The 19,915-nt window shown below is 52.5% G+C and overlaps 1 protein-coding gene across 7 annotated transcripts in view; it reads left to right on the top strand.

Moving 5' to 3' along the window:
* znf536 (zinc finger protein 536) overlaps positions 1-19,915 on the top strand; it is a 783,894-nt gene that overhangs the window by 661,038 nt on the left and 102,941 nt on the right. For 6 of the 7 annotated variants that reach the window (XM_072518138.1, XM_072518143.1, XM_072518137.1 and 3 more), the window contains one exon: positions 11,910-11,939. The exons of the other annotated variant lie outside the window; for it this stretch is intronic. In XM_072518138.1, coding sequence (XP_072374239.1) covers positions 11,910-11,939 — 30 coding nt within the window. The remainder of the gene's footprint in view (positions 1-11,909; positions 11,940-19,915) is intronic. 7 annotated transcript variants of the gene reach the window in all.

The raw sequence follows: 19,915 nt of genomic DNA, 5'->3' as shown, positions 1-19,915 counted from the left end.
CTTTTCTTCTCCAACATGCCGAATTGTGTGTCTTGTTTGGCCCTTGCCTAAGCCTGAATTGGTCTTGTAGTTTTAATTTACTATCCTTCATTTTTTTTTCTTCTTCAAGATGGTTCCGCAGCTGCCTTTTTTTCTCTCTCTCATTGTTCATCCCCTGCTTGTGGGCTTTTGGGGGGCTCCCTTTGTATTGACGAGCCTGTTTTCTTTTTAAACTCATGCTCTCTTCAGGAAACCTGGGGCGAGATTCTCCGACCCCCCACCGGGTCAGAGAATCGCCGTGGGCCGTCGTGAATTCCGCCCCCGCCGCCCGCCGAATTCTCCGAAGGGAGAAAAGTCGGCGGGGCGTCAATCGCGCCGCACACCTTGGAGAATAGCACGGATGGGCGCAAGGCAATGAATTTCGGGGCTGCCGATATTCTCCCGTCCAGATGGGCCGAAGTCCCATGGGTCACGTTGGCATAAATCAAGACACCTTTCAATCACCGTCAACCAGTGTTCAAGGTTGACGCCGACCAGCGTGGAGGTGGGTGACGGCCTGGGGGGTTGGCCGCTGGAGAGGCGATGGCGTGGCCACAGTCTGTATGTGTGGGGGAGAGGTGTGTGCAGGGTTGTGTGTGTGTGTGTGTGTGCGACGGGGTGGGGGGTGGTTAGAGTGGGCTGGGCTCCGGGGGAGTGCCGGGAGGGGGGGATGACTGCCAGGGAGGGGGACGGGGGGACGGGGGGTCCGTGCCGGGGAGGGGGACGGAGGGGGTCCGTGCCGGGGAGGGGGACGGGGAGCGGGGTCCGTGCCGGGGAGGGGGACGGGGGACGGGGTCCGTGCCGGGGAGGGGGACGGGAGGGGTCCATGCCGGGGAAGGGAAGGCGTCCATGCCGGGGAGGGGGATGGGGGACGGGGTCCGTGCCAGGGAGGGGGATGGGTGGGTCCGTGCCGGGGAGGGGGACGGGGTCCGTGCCGGGGAGGGGGGGTGTCCGTGCCGGGGAGGGGGAGGGGGGACGGGGTCCGTGCCGGGGAGGGGGACGGGGATGGGGTACGTGCCGGGGAGGGGGACGGGGGTGCTTGGTCCGTGCCGGGGAGGGGGGACGGGGTCCGTGCCGGGAGGGGGATGGGGGGGTCCGTGCCGGGGAGGGGGACGGGGGACGGGGTCACTGCCGGGGCGGGGGACGGGGGAGGGGGGGTCCGTGCCGGCGAGGGGGACGGGCGATGGGGTCCGTGCCGGGGAGGGTGACGGGGGGTCCGTGCCGGGGAGGGGGACGGGGGACGGGGGTGGGGGAGGTCCGTGCCGGGGAGGGGGGGTGCGAGGGCAAGTGAGTTGGTCCACCTGGCCAGGTGCCAGCCTTCAATAGTCGGACCCATGCTGTCCATGCCACCTGGCTGGGGGAAGGAGGGGGTATGGGCAATGATGACATGCCATCGACCCCCCGCCCCCCCCCCCCACCCACAGGCCGTCATGTTTTCCGGTCAGCCAGCGATGTTGGCCGCCATGGCGGCAGCCGCTAATGTCCATGTTGCCCTGGATGAGGAGGAGGAGCATGCCAGAGAGGCGGCGCAGGCTGCCGCAGAGGGGCAGGCGGCAGCCGACCAGGCTGGAGGGACACCTGACCGACAGGACGAGGAGGGCGAGGAGGGCGTTGCGGCCCCACGGCAATGGAGGCACCCGAGGACGTCCCCTGTGTACCGGCCCCGGCTGTCATACCAGGACCTCACGGACCAGGAATGCAGGAGGAGACTCCGGATGAGCCGGGAAACTGTGGCACACATCTGCCACCTGCTGGCGTACCTGTCACCGCGTGGCACTGGCGGGAGACACCCTCACCCCGTGTCCGTCAAGGTTACGGTGGCCCAGAACTTTTATGCAACGGGGTCATTCCAGGCACCGAGTGGGGACCTGTCCGGCATATCGCAGACATCGGTGCATCGGTGCATCCGGGCAGTGACAGATGCCCTATATGCCATTGCGCACCGCTACATCCGCTTCCCTGTGGACCGGGCCAGCTAAAATGCCTGGGCCGTGGGCTTCTCTGCCGTGGCCGGGTTCTCCATGGTCCAGGGCGCGATTGATGGGATGCACGTCGCCGTGCGGTCACCTGCGGATAACAGGGCCGTGTTCACCAATAGGAAGGGGACCTATTCGATGAACATACAGGTGGTCTGCGACCACCGCATGATGATCCAGCACGTCTGCGCCAGTACCCGGGCAGTGTACATGACTCATACGTGTTGTCGTGGTCATACATCCCCGGCATGTACGAGGGACGCCATCCCCAGCTGAGGGGCTGGTTGCTGGGCGACAGGGGCTACCCATTGTGATCATGGCTGATGACGCCTATACGGAGGCCACGCAATGAGGCGGAGAACCGCTACAATGATGCCCATGTAGCGACAAGGGGAGTGATAGAGAGGTGCTTTGGCGTGCTGAAGATGCGTTTCAGGTGCCTGGACCTCTGTGGGGGCGCCCTCCAGTATCGGTCAGATAGGGTCGGCCGCATCATTGTGGTGTGCTGCGTCCTGCACAATATAGCCCAGCAGAGGGGCGATGTGCCGCAGGCAGAAGAGGGCGGAGTGGAGGAGCAGCAGGAAGAGGCGCAGTCCTCCCCAGATGAGGGGGATGGGGGCAATGGTCAGGGCAGACGTGGTAGACACAGGCGGGTGGCTGTCCACCGTTACCGGCTGGGCCAGCGGGCACGGGACAGGCTGATAGACGCCCGCTTCACTGACTAGATGGGCGTGGGAATCGGGTAGTATGGCCACAGACCGCACACCATGGCAACACCTGACCACCCCCACCCCCCACCCATCCACCCACCCAGCACCCTCAACCCCCTCCCCAACCCCACCCACCCCACCCGCATGCACACCACCCCCCCATTGCCGATCCACCTGCGGCACAACGGCCGGGCTCACACAGTTGCCGGTGGACGCGTGTCTATTGCAGGCCATGGAGGATGATGACAACCTGCCCTGCGATGAGCTCCTGGCTCCACATCATTGGACTATGTCTGACCCATGGCCACAGTACCACCATCCACCCGGACCATCCCTGCATGCGGCTGTGACACTGCAGCGCACGGTCCCGTCCTCTGCCCGGGGGATGTTGATGGCGGCCCAGGGGGAAGGGGGCAGACTCACCTGGGGCTGAGGTAAGACCACCCCTCGCACACACGCTTGCGCTCAACGTACATGACACCCCCGCACGCTTTGGATAGAGCACAAAGGCAGCTTCTGTAGGTGTAACATTGACTTTAATAACGAAAGGAGTTCATGCACGTGCCCTCGCCCCTAATAATCATCTGTGCCCTGCACCCATGCCAACTTACTCAGTGTCTAATTGTTTGGCCTTACGGGCCCTTTGACTACGCCTAGGTGGTTCCCCAGACGGTACAGCAGAACTGGAGGTGGACTCCTGTGATTCCTGCCCTCTGACATGGGATCCCTTTGGCGGCCGTTTCCTGGGGCGTCCTGGCCTAGATGGGCCAGGCTGCGGCCCGGGCGACTGGGATGGCGAGCTGCCAGCCTGTCCTGCCCGTTGCCCACCCGATGCACCTGGGACGGAAGGGGGGGGAGCCCGAGGCCTCTACATGGGTGGGGGATGCGAATGGACTGGCCATCCGACGCCCCCCCGACATCTGGTGCTGCCAGTCCTGGAGGCCTGTGCTGGTATCGACAAGGATCTGCAGGTTTGCAGCCATGGAGCTCAGGGAGTTGGCAATCCCTGTCTGTGACTGTGCGACGCCGGCTAGCACATGGGCAATGGCGCCGATGCCCTCAGCGATGGCCTGCTGAGACTGGGCCATGGCCTGCTGAGACTGGGCCATGGCCTGCAGAGACTGGGCTATGGCGTTGAACGCCTCTGCCATCTGCCGCTGGCGCTGGCTCATGGCGTCCTGTGAGAGGGCAGCCATGTCCTGGGCCACAGACGCCGCCTGCACGGAAAGCCCCAGGCCTCGCAAACCGCTCCCCATGTCTGTCACCGTCGCACCCATTGCCTCCACCGCGGACGCCACCCGTGCGGTGTCGGCCTGGGTGGCACGCATGACCGGCACCACTGCCAGCTCCTGGACGCGGGTGGACTCCTCCACCTGCGACTGCAGCCGCCGCAAGCTGGCCGTCACCCTCTTCGCTCGTCCCAGGTTCGGTGGTTGCATCGGACCTATGGGTGGGTGTGGTAACTCCAGGAACCCGGGATCCATCTGGGCGGCAGATGTTCGCTTGCGCCGGGCTGCCCTCCGACCGCCCGGCCCCTCTGCTGCTCCTACCTCCACCTGCTGTACCGGGACAGCTGTGTTGTGCGCACCAGTGAGTGTACCAGACGCCTCATCACTAAAGTGCCCAACCGAGGTGAGCGTCTCTGCGATGGTGGAGGGTGTTGGTGACAGCAGTGGCGTTGTGTCGTGCGCATCGTTCTACTCTGAGTCCATGGCACTTTGGGGTGGCGGTTCGTCTCCGCCCATCCAATCTGTGTCACTGTCCGGTATTTCAGTTTCCTGTGTAGGGGTGTCCTGGGTTGTGGTTTCGTGGCTCGGCTGTGACGGGGGCCTGTGGCTGCCCCTCTCGTCGCTGGGTGGCACACGCCTGCGTCGCCGCACCCGCACGAGACGGGGGCGTCGTCTCCCTGTTGCTCCAGGTCTCTCCGTCTCCTGTGGTCTCCGAGGGGCATCATGCGGGCGTCGCATGCCAGAGGGTCTGGGTCTCTCCGTCTCCCGTGGTCTCCGAGGGGCATTGTGCGGGCGTCGCATGCCAGAGGGTCCAGGTCTCTCCGTCTCCAGTGGTCTCCGAGGGGCACCGTGCGGGCGTCGCATGCCAGAGGGGTCCGGGACTCTCTGTCTCCAGTGGTCTCCGAGGGGCATCCTGCGGGCGTCGCATGCCAGAGGGTCCGGGACTCTCTGTCTCCAGTGGTCTCCGTGGGGCATCCTGCCGGCGTCGCATGCCAGAGGGTCCAGGTCTCTCCGTCTCCCGTGGTCTCCGAGGGGCATCGTGCGGGCGGTCTGCATCTGCGGGGATGGGTGCCTCGACGTTTGCACCTGCGATACACAATGAAGCATGCATGGTTAGACACGCAGGCAGTGGTCAGGTGATATGGGGGAGGGGGGGATATGGGGGAGGGGGTTATGGGGGAGAGGGGATATGGGGGATATGGGGAGGGGGGATATGGGGGAGGGGGGATATGGGGGAGGGGGGATATGGGGAGGGGGGATGTGGGGACGGGCTGTCGGTGGCACACTTGCTGGTGGGCCCCCAACCACTGCATCAGCAACCTCCCGGTCCTCAGGTCTGCCAGCCAGTTCCAGGGCCCTTCCATCATGTTCGGTCAGTGGCCTCTCATCAGCTGGGCCTCCTCCAGTGTTGTGTGCGCGCTTCTCCTGTGGGGGGTGGTGGCAGGGGTAAAAGGCAACAGTGTTAGACAGGTATATAAATGCACGCCATCGTGTATTGCAGAGGTTAAGGTTAGGGCTGGATTCACTTGGGGAAATGGGGGAAGGCGGATATGGGAGGGGGGATATGGAGGATATGGGGGAGGGGGGATATGGGGGAGGGGGGATATGGGGGAGGGGGGATATGGGGGAGGGGGGATATGGGGGAGGGGGGGATATGGGGGAGGGGGGATATGGGGAGGGGGGATATGGGGAGGGGGATATGGGGGAGGGGGATATGGGGGAGGGGGGATATGCGGTAGGGGGATATGGGGGAGGGGGGATATGGGGGATATGGGGAGGGGGGATATGGGGGACATGGGGGAGGGGGATACGGGGAGGGGGGAAATGGGGGAGGGGGATATGGGGGAGGGGGGATATGGGGGAGGGGGGATATGGGGGATATGGGGAGGGGGGATATGGGGGATATGGATATCGGGCAGGGATGGGGCGGCTCACCCTGGCTGCTCTGACGAGGTTGTTCACCTTTTTGTGGCACTGGGTGCCTGTCCGTGGTGTCAGGGCCACAGCGCTGACGGCCTCTGCCACCTCCCTCCACAGACGCCGGCTGTGGCGTGGGGCGACTCTGCGGCCGTGTCCGGGATACAGGGCCTCCCTCCTCTGCTCCACTGCGTCCAGGAGCGCCTCAATATCGGGGGACTGGAACCTCGGGGCTGAGCGGCGGGCGGCCATCCGGTCGGGTCTTCTGGTCGGGTGGGGGAGCAGCGCGTTTAATGAGCCGTCACGCCGTGCGGCGTGAACCATGTCAGCCAGCGCGGATAGCGTCACGTCGCTGCTAGCCCATTCCGGGCCGGAGACTTAGCGACGTTTGGGGCGGCGTGATGCAGGTGGGATTTGCTCCGTTTCTGGCGCCGGTCGGCGGACATCGCGGCGATAACGGAGAATTTCGCCCCTGATCTGGGCCAGCTGGTTAATTTTTAAATCAGAGAAGATATCTTGGTAAATTAAACATTAACTCTGCCTTCGGTTTTAAAACTCTCTTTTGCATCCAGTCAAGTTCACCGACCACGTGTTCTGGCGCCAACTTTCTTGCAGTTGCACTCTGGAATGCTGCTGCTCCTCCGGATAACTGCCATTTAATGGTAACCCATATGTATATAAACATCCAAGGTACAGCATTGCTGGCTCCTGTCAGACTCTTGCACATCGTCTACTATCATTTGACTCTTCACATCATACTGGGCAGTATTGGTTTCCAGTCCCACATTAATCTTTATACTACAGCAGCTTTTCAAATTTGTCTCAAAACTAACTTCTGTGTATGCTTTTGTTTCTCATATTCCCAACATGGGCTTGGGAAACTTAGGACACAATTCCTCCATGAATATTTTCCTTAAAATAACTAAGTTACCTTGAGAACCGGTATCGCCATACCGACATGATTCAGTTTGATGTTAATGTTTGCCTTCATGACTACATTATAATCTGTTCAATTTGCCCATTGAGATTTTGCTATTTTTTAAAGCTCCTTGAGCTGTTCAAACAGGAGATGATTTAGCAAGGTAAAGTGTCACAGTTGTGGGGTACTTTCAAGCAGTTTTTGCCTCTTGTGGTTTTTAAAGATTAACTCATGGCATGTGGGCGTCACTGGCCAGGCCAGCGTTTATTGCCCATTCCTAATTGCCCTTGAGAAGGGGGTGGCGAGCCATCTTCTTGAACTGCTGCAGTTCATGTGGTGTAGGTACACCCACAGTGCTGTTAGGGAGGGAGTTACAGGATTTTGACCCAGCGAGAGTGAAGGGGTGGCGGTATATTTCCAAGTCAGGATATTGAGTGACTTAGAGGGGAACTTCCGGATGGCGGTGTTCGCATGTATTTTCTGCCTGATGATTCTTGTCCTTTTTTAGTGTTGTTGGAGCTGCACTCATCCAGGCAAGGGGAGAGTATTCCATCACACTCCTGGATTGTGCCTTGTGGATAGGATTTGGGAAGTCAGGAGGTGGGTTACTCACTGCAGGATTCTTAGCCTCTGACTTGCTCTTGTAGCCACAGTATCCATATAGAACATAGAACATAGAAACATACAGCACTGAACAGGCGCTGCGGCCCATGATGTTGTGCCGAACTTTTGTCCTAGATTAAGAACAAATTAATCTACACCCCCATCATTCTACCGTAATCCATGTACCTATCCAATAGCCACTTGAAGGTTCCTAATGTTTCCAACTCAACTACTTCCACAGGCAGTGCATTCCATGCCCCCACTACTCTCTGGGTAAAGAACCTACCTCTGACATTCCCCCTATATCTTCCACCATTCACCTTAAATTTATGTCCCCTTGTAATGGTTTGTTCCACCCGGGGAAAAAGTCTCTGACTGTCTACTGTATCTATTCCCCTGATCATCTTATAAACCTTTATCAAGTCGCCCCTCATCCTTCTCCGTTCTAATGAGAAAAGGCCTAGCATCCTCAACCTTTCCTCGTAGGACCTACTTTCCATTCCAGGCAACATCCTGGTAAATCTCCTTTGCACCTTTTCCAAAGCTTCCACATCCTTCCTAAAATGAGGCGACCAGAACTGCACACAGTACTCCAAATGTGGCCTTACCAAGGTTTTGTACAGTTGCATCATCACCTCACGGCTCTTAAATTCAATCCCTCTGCGAATGAACACCAGCACACCATAGGCCTTCTTCACAGCTCTATCCACTTGAGTGGCAACTTTCAAAGATCTATGAACATAGACCCCAAGATCTCTCTGCTCCTCCACATTGCCAAGAACCCTACCGTTAACCCTGTATTCCACATTCATATTTGTTCTTCCAAAATGGACAACCTCACACTTTTCTGGGTTAAGCTTCATCTGCTACTTCTCAGCCCAGCTCTGCATCCTATCTATGTCTCTTTGCAGCCGACAACAGCCCTCCTCACTATCCACAACTCCACCAATCTTCGTATCGTCTGTAAATTTACTGACCCACCCTTCAACTCCCTCATCCAAGTCATTGATGAAAATCACAAACAGCAGAGGACCCAGAACTGATTCCTGCAGTACGCCACTGGTAACTGGGCTCCAGGCTGAATATTTGCCATCCACCACCACTCTCTGACTTCTATTGGCTAGCCAATTTGTTATTCAACTGGCCAAATTTCCCACTATCCCATGCGCTTTACTTTCTGCATGAGCCTACCATGGGGAACCTTATCAAATGCCTTACTAAAATCCATGTACACTACATCCACTGCTTTACCTTCATCCACGTGCTTGGTCACCTCCTCAAAGAATTCAATAAGACTTGTGAGTCAAGACCTACCCTCACAAATCCGTGCTGACTATCCCTAATCAAGCAGTGTCTTTCCATATGCTCAGAAATCCTATCCCTCAGTACCCTTTCCATTACTTTGCCTACCACCGAAGTAAGACTAACTGGCCTCTAATTCCCAGGGTTATCCCTATTCCCTTTTTTGAACAGGGGCACAACATTCGCCACTCACCAATCCCCTGGTACCACCCCTGTTGACAGTGAGGGCGAAAAGATCATTGCCAACGGCTCTGCAATTTCATCCCTTGCTTCCCATAGAATCCTTGGATATATCCTGTCAGGCCCAGTGGACTTGTCTATCCTCATGTTTTTCAAAATGCCCAACACATCTTCCTTCCTAACAAGTATCTCCTCAAACTTACCAGTCTGTTTCACACTGTCCTCTCCAACAATATGGGCCCTCCCATTCGTAAATACTGAAGAAACGTACTCGTTCAAGACCTCTCCTATCTCTTCAGACACAATACACAATCTCCCGCTACTGTCCTTGATTGGACATACCCTCGCTCTAGTCATTCTCATATTTCTCACATACATGTAAAAGGCCTTGGGGTTTTCCTTGATCCTACCAGCCAAATATTTTTCATGCCCTCTCTTAGCTCTCCTAATCCCTTTCTTCCATTCCCTCCTGGCTATCTTGTATCCCTCCAGTGCCCTGTCTGAATCTTGTTTCCTCAGCCTTACATAAGTATCCTTCTTCCTTTTAACAAGACATTCAACCTCTCTTGTCAACCATGGTTCCCTCACTCGACCATCTCTCCCGTGCCTGACAGGGACATACACATCAAGGACATGTAGTATCTGTTCCTTGAACAAGTTCCACATTTCAATTGTGTCCTTCCCTGACAGCCTACGTTTCCAACTTATGCACTTCAGTTCTTGTCTGACAGCATAATATTTACCCTACCCCAATTGTAAACCTTGCCCTGTTACACAAACCTATCCCTCTCCATTACTAAAGTGAAAGTCACAGAACTGTGGTCACTATCTCCAAAATGCTCCCCCACTAACAAATCTATCACTTGCCCTGGTTCATTACCAAGTACCAAATCCAATATGGCCTCCCCTCTGGTCGGACAATCTACTTACTGTGTTAGAAAAGCTTCCTGGACACGCTGCACAAACACCACCCCATCCAAACTATTTGATCTAAAGCGTTTCCACTCAATATTTGGGAAGTTGAAGTCACCCATGACTACTACCCTGTGACTTCTGCACCTTTCCAAAATCTGTTTCCCAATCTGTTTCTCCACATCTCTGCTGCTATTGGGAGGCCTATATAAAACTCCCAACAAGGTGACTGCTCATTTCCTATTTCTGACTTCAACCCATACTACATCAGTAGGCAGATCCTCCTCGAACTGCCTTTCTACAGCTGTTATACTATCTCTAATTACCAATGCAAACCCCCCCCCTCCCCCACCTCTTTTACCACCCTCCCTAATCTTATTGAAACATCTATAATCAGGAACCTCCAGCAACCATTCCTGCCCCTCTTCTATCAAAGTTTCCGTGATGGCCACCACATCGTAGTCCCAAGTACCGATCCATGCCTTAAGTTCATATGGCTGGTTCAATTCAGTTTCTGGTCAATGGTAAGCCCCAGGATGTTGATAGTGGGGAGATTCAGTGATGTTAATGCCATTGAATGTCAAGGGGCAATGATTAGATTCTCTCTTGTTGGAGATAGTCATTGCCTGAAATTGGTTTGCCATGAATGTTACTTGTCATCTATCATCCCAAGCCCGCATATTATCCAGGTCCTGTTGCATTTGGACATGGACTGTGATGTTGAGACTAAGTTAGTAAAATTTAACTCATACCTGGGATGTTTTGGGAGCAGTATCACTTGCCAGGATTCAGACTTTAATCAGTAGACATAGCACCAAATATCCATCATGTTAATAGTGGTAAACATTGGCTACAATTTCCATTAGCTTTGCTTTGGAGAAGAATATTTGTTATACTTTGAAACAAAATACACTGAAAGGACATTCTATTAGCAGCATGTTTGTTGGAAAATAAATTTCTCTATGTATTCGTAAGACACCTAGTGGTCAAATACTGCAGCAAAATTTGAATATTGAATAGTACAATTCCAAAAAGCTGTTCAGGAAATGGTGAGCGACAGAGAAAGGCCTATATTTTAATATTTAATATTACAAAGTTTCATTCTGCAAGCAATAACCTGAATATTCTGTTCCTGTTAGTAATATTCTGGGTGGACGGTGGCTCAGTGGTTAGTTTTTGCAGGTTTCCTCCGGGTGCTCCGGTTTTGTCCCAAAGATGTGCATGTTCGGTGAGTGGATTGGCCATGATAAATTGCCCCTTCATGTCCGGGGTGTGGTGTTTAGGTTACAGGGATAGGGGGGGAGTGGACATGGATAAAGTGCTAATTCGAAGGATCGGTGCAGACTCTGTGCGCCGAATGGCCTCCTTCTGCACTGTAAGGATTCTCTGATTCTATTATACAAAACATCAGTTCACAATTTAGTATAAAAGATAGGTGTATATTTAATAACACTTACAAATTTCAGACTTTAAACTTTAAACTTGCACTGCTTGAATGTAAATAAAAATAAGTAAGTCAGCAGCAGATTTTCTTTAACCGCTGACATTCCAAGTCATTATCTGTTTTAAAATAAGAACAGCAACTTTTCAACAGAATAGATTATAAAATGGTTAAAGTTTTTATTTGTTCTTGTGATGTGATCATCATTGGCAAAGCCAGCATTTATTGTCTACCCCTAATTGACCCAATGAAGCTGGTGATGAACCTGCCTTCGTGATCCCCAGCCAGTCCATCTCATATTGGTGCATCCACAGAGCTGTTCGGGGGGAATGCTCAGGATTTTGATCCAGTGCCAGTGAAGGAATGGAGATCTTGTTCCAAGTCAGGTTGGTGAGTGACTTGGAAGGGAACCTGCAGGCGGTGGTGTTCTCAACCCGTTGCTATCCTTACTCTTCTTCGTGGTGAATATTCTAGGCTTGGAAGGAGTCTTGGTGAGTTGCTGCGCTGCATCTTGTCGATGGTACACAACAGCTGCCACTGTGCGTTGGTGGTGGAGGGAGTGGGTGTTTAAGGTGGTGGATGGGGTGCCCCAAGTGGGCTTGCTGTTTTCTAGATGGTGTTAAGCTATTGATTACTGTTGGAGCTGCACTCGTGCAGGCAAGTGGAGAGTATTTCATCACACTCCTGTCTTGTGTCTTGTAGATGGTGGGACAGGAATTTTGGAGTCAGGAGGTGAGTTACTTGCCACAGATTTCCTTGCCTCTTACCTGCTCTTGTACCACAGTATTTATATCTTGTCCAGTTAATATAATTAGAATCAATCACAATCAAAGACCAACCAACTTGTAATTTCCTATTAATTTCGGCACCATTTTACATGTTCCATAGTTGTAACATGATAAATTGCATTTAAAAGTGTGATTAATTACCGGTTGCAAAATGCATTGCTGTTACAGAAAAGTAAAATTAACTCATTATGAAAAGTCCTAAGCAACCGCTAACAATGTTGAAAACAATTTTCAAGTGATGCTTTTCTATTGCAAATCTGGAATAAATAGAGATTTTGGGCACTGAGAAACACAGTTCAATGTCACACTCATTTACCAGGCTCTATCCGCAGAGCTTACATCCGGTTACTTTTTGTAAGTATTATGAATACCTCAGCCACATAACCTTCCTTTCATAGAAATTATGTAATTTTTCCGGTTGCTCAATAATATTATTGTACTTTTCCCAATAAAGTCTTCAAGCATTATTGAGGCCATTGCATTCTGAGCTTGTCTGTTGGACTAATTGAAAATAAGTATTTTCTAACTGAAGTTAATTGGATTGGCTCCATTATGGAAAAAGGTTGGAATAACACAACCCAGTCTGGCCTGACCCCTGGAGTGGACAATAGCAGTTTTGTAAGGTAAGCGACTTATCGTTGTGGTAACTGAATCGAGATCCCTCAGACAATGTCAATCAACTTCAAATCATAGGTCGTTTCATTACAAATGGTCTTTGATCAGTTTGGCAGTAAACTCGCTCCAGGATTACTCTGAAAGTAACACTGGTTTTTATGTTGGCTTTGTCATTGGCAATTTACAATGAAATCTCCAGGGGATCTCACTAACATGCACCAAAACAACATAACCAGGGTAGACAAATGCTAATCAGTATAAACAATTGGGGCCTGAGGGAAACATATGCTATTGTTCTTCTTTAAGTCCTTCTTTATCTTACAGATGTTCTGAAAATTTTAATTTGAAGCCAACAAACTATAATTTTGGCACATTAAATATGACAGGCCAAATTTTGCTATCATTCTAAACAGCAGCTTCATGTGAAGGGGGGACACATGGTTAAAAGTAGAAATCCAAAAGTTGCTGTTTGAAACTGCAGCAGTCCGCTGTCAGCTTCATGAAAACAACATCTCATTGACTGTCTCACCATTAAAATGCATTGAGTGGTGTGAATGTGTAGTAATTAGGGTCATAAAAGTTAATGTGGGGGACTGTGTAAATAGCACCTCCCATAATGATGATGTAAGATACACATGGCTAACGTTTGTAGCTTCAGCAGAGTAATAACTAGTCATGAATATCTGTGTATAATTCAGTTATATCCAATAAACCAGTTATTGTTCAGATATAACAATGTCTCAACAATCATTCCTCAGTTAGTCCAACCAATATGCAACATGGTGGCAGCTACGAAGGACCGCCAAAACCTTGAAAAATCAATTTTAAAGAAAAATGCAAATCTGACCTGGAAAAGTGGTGCAATATAGCAAAACTCGGTAAGGATACAGTTGAAGAAATCCAAGCAAGAAAAGATTGTGGAGCCGGTGAGCAAAGTTTAAAAAGGGCAAAAGGAACTTAATTTTAAAGGTGCACTTAATAGTCAGCACTGGAAAAATCATATTCCTTGCAAGTGTGAGTTTCAATAAACCTTGCAGCCCAGGTTCAAGGTCAGTGCTGTTATATAGGGTGACCACGAGGCAGCAGAAACGAAAACGAAAGTAGCTGCAAATACTCAACGCTCCTGGGGAAAAGAGTGAAGAGCCTATTGCAATGACGGCAAAGACTTACTTTTTAAAGGCTTTGCAGAGTTTGAGAAATAAATATTTATGACAGCTTCAGCAACCGGAAGCCTACTTTTCCTGGATCAGAGATTTCTTCATGGACCACCGTGTGCTGTGATGCAGCCCTGAATGATTTGAACAATTGATGTTCTAACTCTTCTTGCCTCCACTCCATCTATGGAGCAGCTTTGGAGTTCTTCAACCGTGTCTTACCCAGTTTTGCTATTTTGCACCTCTTTTCCAGGTATGATTTTCAATCTTCTATTACTGGGAGGAAAATTTAAAACTTCAGGCAAATGACCGATAAACTTAGAAAAGTCATGGTTTCTAAATATATATGTTACCTGTAAGAATGAAATGAAACTCAAAAATTAGCATTTTGGAAAAAGTTTCCAAATTGCGTCAGGACTCGGTAATAAGTCTGAAGTTGAACAAACCAACACATTACTTTACTTCATAGGAGCAGTAGCCAGTGATGTTATAAAATCTCTACAGTGCAGAGAGTGTACATTTGGCCTATTGAGTCTGCACTGACCCTCTGAAAGAGCACCCTACCGAGGCCCACTGCTCCACCCTATCCCCATAACCCCACCTAACCAGCACATCTTAGAACACTAAGAGACAATTTAGCATGGCCAATGCACATCTGTGGACTGTGGAAGGAAACTGGAGCACCCGGAGGAAACACACACAGACTCGGCGGGAAAGTGCAAACTCCACACAGTCACCCGAGGCAGGAATTGAACTCGGGTCCTTGACGCTGTGTGGAAGCAGTGCTAACCACTGTGCCACCCTGGTATTGTAAGATAGGGCACCAATGAAACCTCTGATAAATTTGAAGAAGCTTTACAAGCCTATGATAATTATTTCAACTTAAGGAGCAATTCAAGAAAGGACCAAATTGAACAAAAGGATCCCAAAACCACGTGAACCAATGGATAGCTTTATTAATGATCTTTACAAGTTGGCTGAAGGATGCGAGTACAGAAATTAAAAACAGAATTAATACGACACTGCATTGTAGCCGGTGTAATTGGTGACTGCTTGTCAGACCTACTGCAGTCTGCGGAAAACCCACATTTAGAAAGAAACAATACAGCAGGTGAGACTAGGAGAGATGGCTCTGGAAACCTCCTGTAACCAGACAGTTCCTTAAGAAATGGTGAAGAACCATCAGAAAAGAAGGTACAATTTGGAGGGAAAGTACAAGACACCATCAAACCCTGCCAGCATTGTGGTGACAGATAGACCCACAGGTATGGAGAGTGTCCTGCAAACACTTCACAATGCCTTCTCTGCAACACAATTGGCCATTTCGGGAAGATGTGCCACAATAGAACCTCTTCTGCACTGTATGGATTCTATGATTCCAACTTTACAGGTCAAGAAAAAGTTGTCACATAGGAGGCTATTAATGAAGTCGAAGAATTCCAATCAGATGATGAACAAAAACATTTCCTGGGTGTGATCAATGACTTCAATGAATCATTCCGGAACATAGATACATGTGTCAAAGGACATATCATCAACTTTAAACTGAATACTGGAACCAGTGTAATGGTTTTATCAGACAAAGAATCGTGGTTACTAATGTAATGTTGCAGCCAACAGAAAGTGAGCTATATGGTTCAGGAGGAATCCAACTTTAGGGAGATTTACAGGCAATAATCCAGTAGAAAGGAAAGCTCATATTGGAAACATGTGGGTGGGATTCTTTGTTTCTGAGACTAAGTGTTGACGCCAATGCAGAATTTGTGGACCTTCATGACAGAAGAATTGGACCTATTCCGCTGTTAAGGGGCGAGCATCAGCGCCGTGTGGTACACAATCGATTCCAATGCGAAACGGTGCCATATTCGCCAGTTTCGCGATTGACACTCAGGAGACTGACACGCTGCAGCCGCATGTACCCACTGCACTCCCCACATGCACCATCCTCACCAACAAAGTGGCAACGAGGAGAGCAGCCCCGAGGCTTACCAATGCCGAGTTGCAGACCCTCTTGGGAGGCAGTGGAGGAGCGGCAGATGACCTTGTACCCCGTCCCTGAAAGGAGGCTGCCAGCTGCCACTGTTCACTATGTCTGGGCACAGGTGGCAGAGGTCATGAGCGCCATGGGCAACACAGTCCACCAGTGCTGGAAAAAAACTGCACAGCCTTCTCAGGGCAGCCAGGGTGAGGAGGCAGTACTGTGCCCCTGGCATTAACCGTCGTCCCACACACCCGTAACCCTACCCCCCACTTCACCAGGAAGACGTCTGAATCCGCTCCCTGCATCACATGCCGGCCACCCATACCGGCCACCATGGCCAGGTGCCCTGGCCACTGAGGCCACCAGCTACCCACCCCCTGGGCTGCATGTGTCGGACTGTCTAACACTGTCATTTTCTGCTCCACCCCCCCCCCCCCCCCCCCCCCCCCCCCCCCCCCCCCCCCACTACCGCCAGGAGAAGGCCACGGACAACTGCCAGGAACGGGAGGAGACTGGAGTGGGACCACCGGACCGGCGGCCCCTCACCATGGCCGAGCAGAGGGCCTTGGGCCTGGCTGGCGGCCCGGAGGAACGGGTGGTCACCAAAGTGGAGCTTGGTCGTGGGCGAGGAAGTGAGAGCCACTAGTTGTGGTTCCCTGTGACACATGTGCCAAACCCCAAACACCACCCTCAGCCCGACACCACCACCCCCCACCCACCTCCCCCCCCCCCCCCCCCCCCCCCCCCCAAATCATGCATCTTGCCTTGTGTCTTATAGGACCTGCTAGTGATTGGGCATCTGCACCCCCGCCCCCAACCAGTGCCACAGCCGGTGCCCCCCCCCCACCCCGTGAGCCGAGCACTGACGAGAAGAGCAGCTCAGACACCAGCCCTCTGCCCGAGATCGAGACCCTGGAGCCCGGATCGGAGGATGACAGTGATTTTCCGTCACAGCTGTCTCCAAACCCTCCACCATCCCAGAGGCACTCACCTCGGTTGGGCATGTCAGTGAAGACGCTCCTGGGACACTGTCAGGTGCGCATCACACAATTGATCCGATACAGCAGGTGGAAGTTGGAGCACCGAAGGGGGCAGACGGTCAGAGGGCAAGCCAATCCCAGGGTCTAGCTGCCGGCCAGACAGGTCTCGGGTTTCTGAATCAAACAGTCCCACCCATAGTGAAGATGCAGTCGCAGAGCCAGGGACTGCATGAGGGGTTGTCGGTGAGCATGCAGTACCTGCAGGTGCAGTTGGAGGAGTCCAACCACATGCAGCAGCATGGGGTGGTGCTGACAATGTGTGCCACCCAGGCCAACACCACATGCCTGCAGTGAAGGCATTGGGAGCGACGATTTTGGCTATGGATCAGTATGTCCAAGGCCTGGGGCATTCTGTGCAGCCGCTGGCCGAGTCCCAGGACAGGGTTGCTGCCTCACAGGCGACCATGTTCCCGAGCGACCTGGAAATCGCAGCAGCGCTCCTGAGCGTGGCCCAGTCACAGCAGGTCATGGCTGGGAACGTCGGTGGCATTGCCCAGGCGCTAACCAACATGACGCAGACACAGAGGAAGGTGGCCCAGTCCAAGCGGGAGATGGTGCAGTCACTGGCTGATTGTGACACAAACCCAGAAGGTGGTGACACAGTCGCTGCGTAATGTGGCGCAGTCCCAGACAGATGGTCCGCTACTTGTGCTCATTGGCCACGAGCGGCGGACCCTGGTCGAGACCAGAGAGTGGCCTCAATGGTTGGCAATGTCAGGTAGCCGCGGAGCCTCGGGATAGCTCCCTTCACACCCCCATCCCATGGACTAGCCCGGGTGCCATCGGGCAGCTAGAGGGAGGAGGCGGTCATGCGGCCCATGCAGGTAACTCCTGCAGGGGAGGTTCCGGAACACCGCAGCACCTTGGACTCCCCCCCCCTCCTGTCCCTGGCACATCTGGTGGGCAGCGGGCAGAACGGGGTGGCAGCATGCCACCCCAGACACCCGAGCAGCAGCTGGGCCGATTCAGGCCCGGTTGTCCCAGAAGACGCCCGCCAACGGTCACAGGGCGGGAATCACAGCAGGCCTTCTGCACCTCTGCTGGAACATCTGGGAATCTACCACAACGTGGCGTTAGGGCCTGTAAGGCCAGAAAATTAGACACAAGTTAAATTGGCATGAGTGCAGGACACGTTTAGGTATAGGTGCGAGGGCACAAATCTGCATATATTCATTCACATTGAACACCTGTTACCACTGTTGCAACCTACCTTGGTGCTCTGTCTGATGGGTGTGAGGGGTGAGCTAGTCAGGGCTAGCTGGGGATGGGGGGTGGGGAGAGAAATGGGCAGACTCTGTGGGTTCCATACACCCCCGCCCCGACTGTCCCCACCATCGCCACCCCATGGATCCGTTGTGACCATGTGACGGAATGGCCAGCTCGCATGCAGGAATCACCAGGTGGAAGGTGCTGCCACGGGCAGGAGTCAGATGCCGCCATACGATGCGGAGCACCACAGCTCATCGCGAAGCGGAGTGTCATCACCCTCCATCCCATGGACCAGGCCCAATATTACTGCCAACTCGGGGCCCACACCCTTAGTGCAACAGGTATGTATCACGGAGGGAGTTGCAGGCGGGGGTGGCCGGGGCAGGGGAGGGGGGGGGATAGTGAGGGAGTGTGGGATTGGGATGAGGTGTTCGTGCCGCTGGCCAGTTCCCCCTCTCCACACACCCCTAGTCGGTGAACCTGGAGGTGATCAGAACGTCCCATGTGCGCCGGCCCTGGCACACACATTGTGCAGCCTCCCGTGCCTGCCTGGGCTCCATGGCCTGCCCACCCTCCTCCGCATCCTCCTCATTGGAGGAGGTCTGGCATTCCTCCTCCTCCTCAACACGTCTGCTGTGTGATGTTGTGGAGGATGCAGCAGGCCGCCACAATGCGGGCGACCCTCTCATCATCATACTGGAGGTCCCTCCAGAGTGGCCCATGTAATGTTCTCTGTACGCATGGATGGCGAGGTCTTTGTAGTTGAAGTGATCAAAGAACATATGGTTTTGTAAATGAACAAAGCTGGTTATTAATTAACTTAAACACTCAAGGGTTTCGATGATGTAAGATTACAATTGGATATCACGGCGAAATGCAAACAAATATGATTAACTATTATTCGGGGCTGGTTTAGCTCACTGGGCTAAATCGCTGGCTTTTAAAGCAGACTAAGGCAGGCCAGCAGGAAGGCCATCATTGCTGGTTGAATTCCAATATCCATTGCCTGCAGGGGGTGAAAGGCTGACATGTTAGCATGGTGCATACCCCCATGCCCAACCAGATTCACCGGGCTACATGAGGGAGGCCCTGGAGAAAACTGGGTTGGGCCCGCTAATGATATGCAATTAGTGTTTACTGTACGTGCGTTCCGGAACACATTTGCACCGCTGTCGAAGTGACGGACAATCATGATTTGCCGTCATATCGGCGCCTACTGCAATTTTGGCATCAGAACCTATTCTCTGTCCAATCGCCTTTCCCAGTTTCCCAACAGAGAATCCCACCCTGTATGTCCTATGTCATGATATCCACATCAGCATATCATGGTGCAATCACACACACACTGATGGACAGGTAGTTGGACCAACCAACACACACACAACATCGCAGCCAATCACCAGTGAGAGCACACGCACTATAATACAGGGAACACCACAGTTCCCGCTCATTCTACCAGGAGATAGCTCAGAGCACAGAGCTCACAGTGTGCCACTCAGACATTGACCATATGCTGAGTGCCTCACCAAGATAGTGATAGGGCTGGGTCCACAGGTTAGCTGGTGAAGCACGAACCTCAGCCAGCAGTTAGCAGTTGTTATTGTTTAAGACAATAAAACAGAGTTGTCCCATCTACAGCCGTGTTGGATCATTTGTGCATCGGAACACCCAACACGACATCCTACAGAATCAAGAATTCCTTTTCTAAGTTGAAAAGCCTGTACAGAACTCCAATTCTATAGAAAAAGTGGATGAAGATAATCAGCAACATTCAAGGATGATTTTGAAATGAATCCCTGAAAGTATCCAACAGCATTGAAGATCCAGATTGGGAATTAGTGCCAATTTTTTGACACACTTCACAGAGCTGTTTGGACATTGCTATAACACTGGCATCTATCTGTCAATGTGCAAAATTATA

The sequence above is a fragment of the Scyliorhinus torazame genome, chromosome 10 (genome assembly GCF_047496885.1).
Source record: "Scyliorhinus torazame isolate Kashiwa2021f chromosome 10, sScyTor2.1, whole genome shotgun sequence".
NCBI lineage: Eukaryota > Metazoa > Chordata > Chondrichthyes > Carcharhiniformes > Scyliorhinidae > Scyliorhinus > Scyliorhinus torazame.
This window is presented reverse-complemented; position numbering and strand designations above follow the sequence as displayed.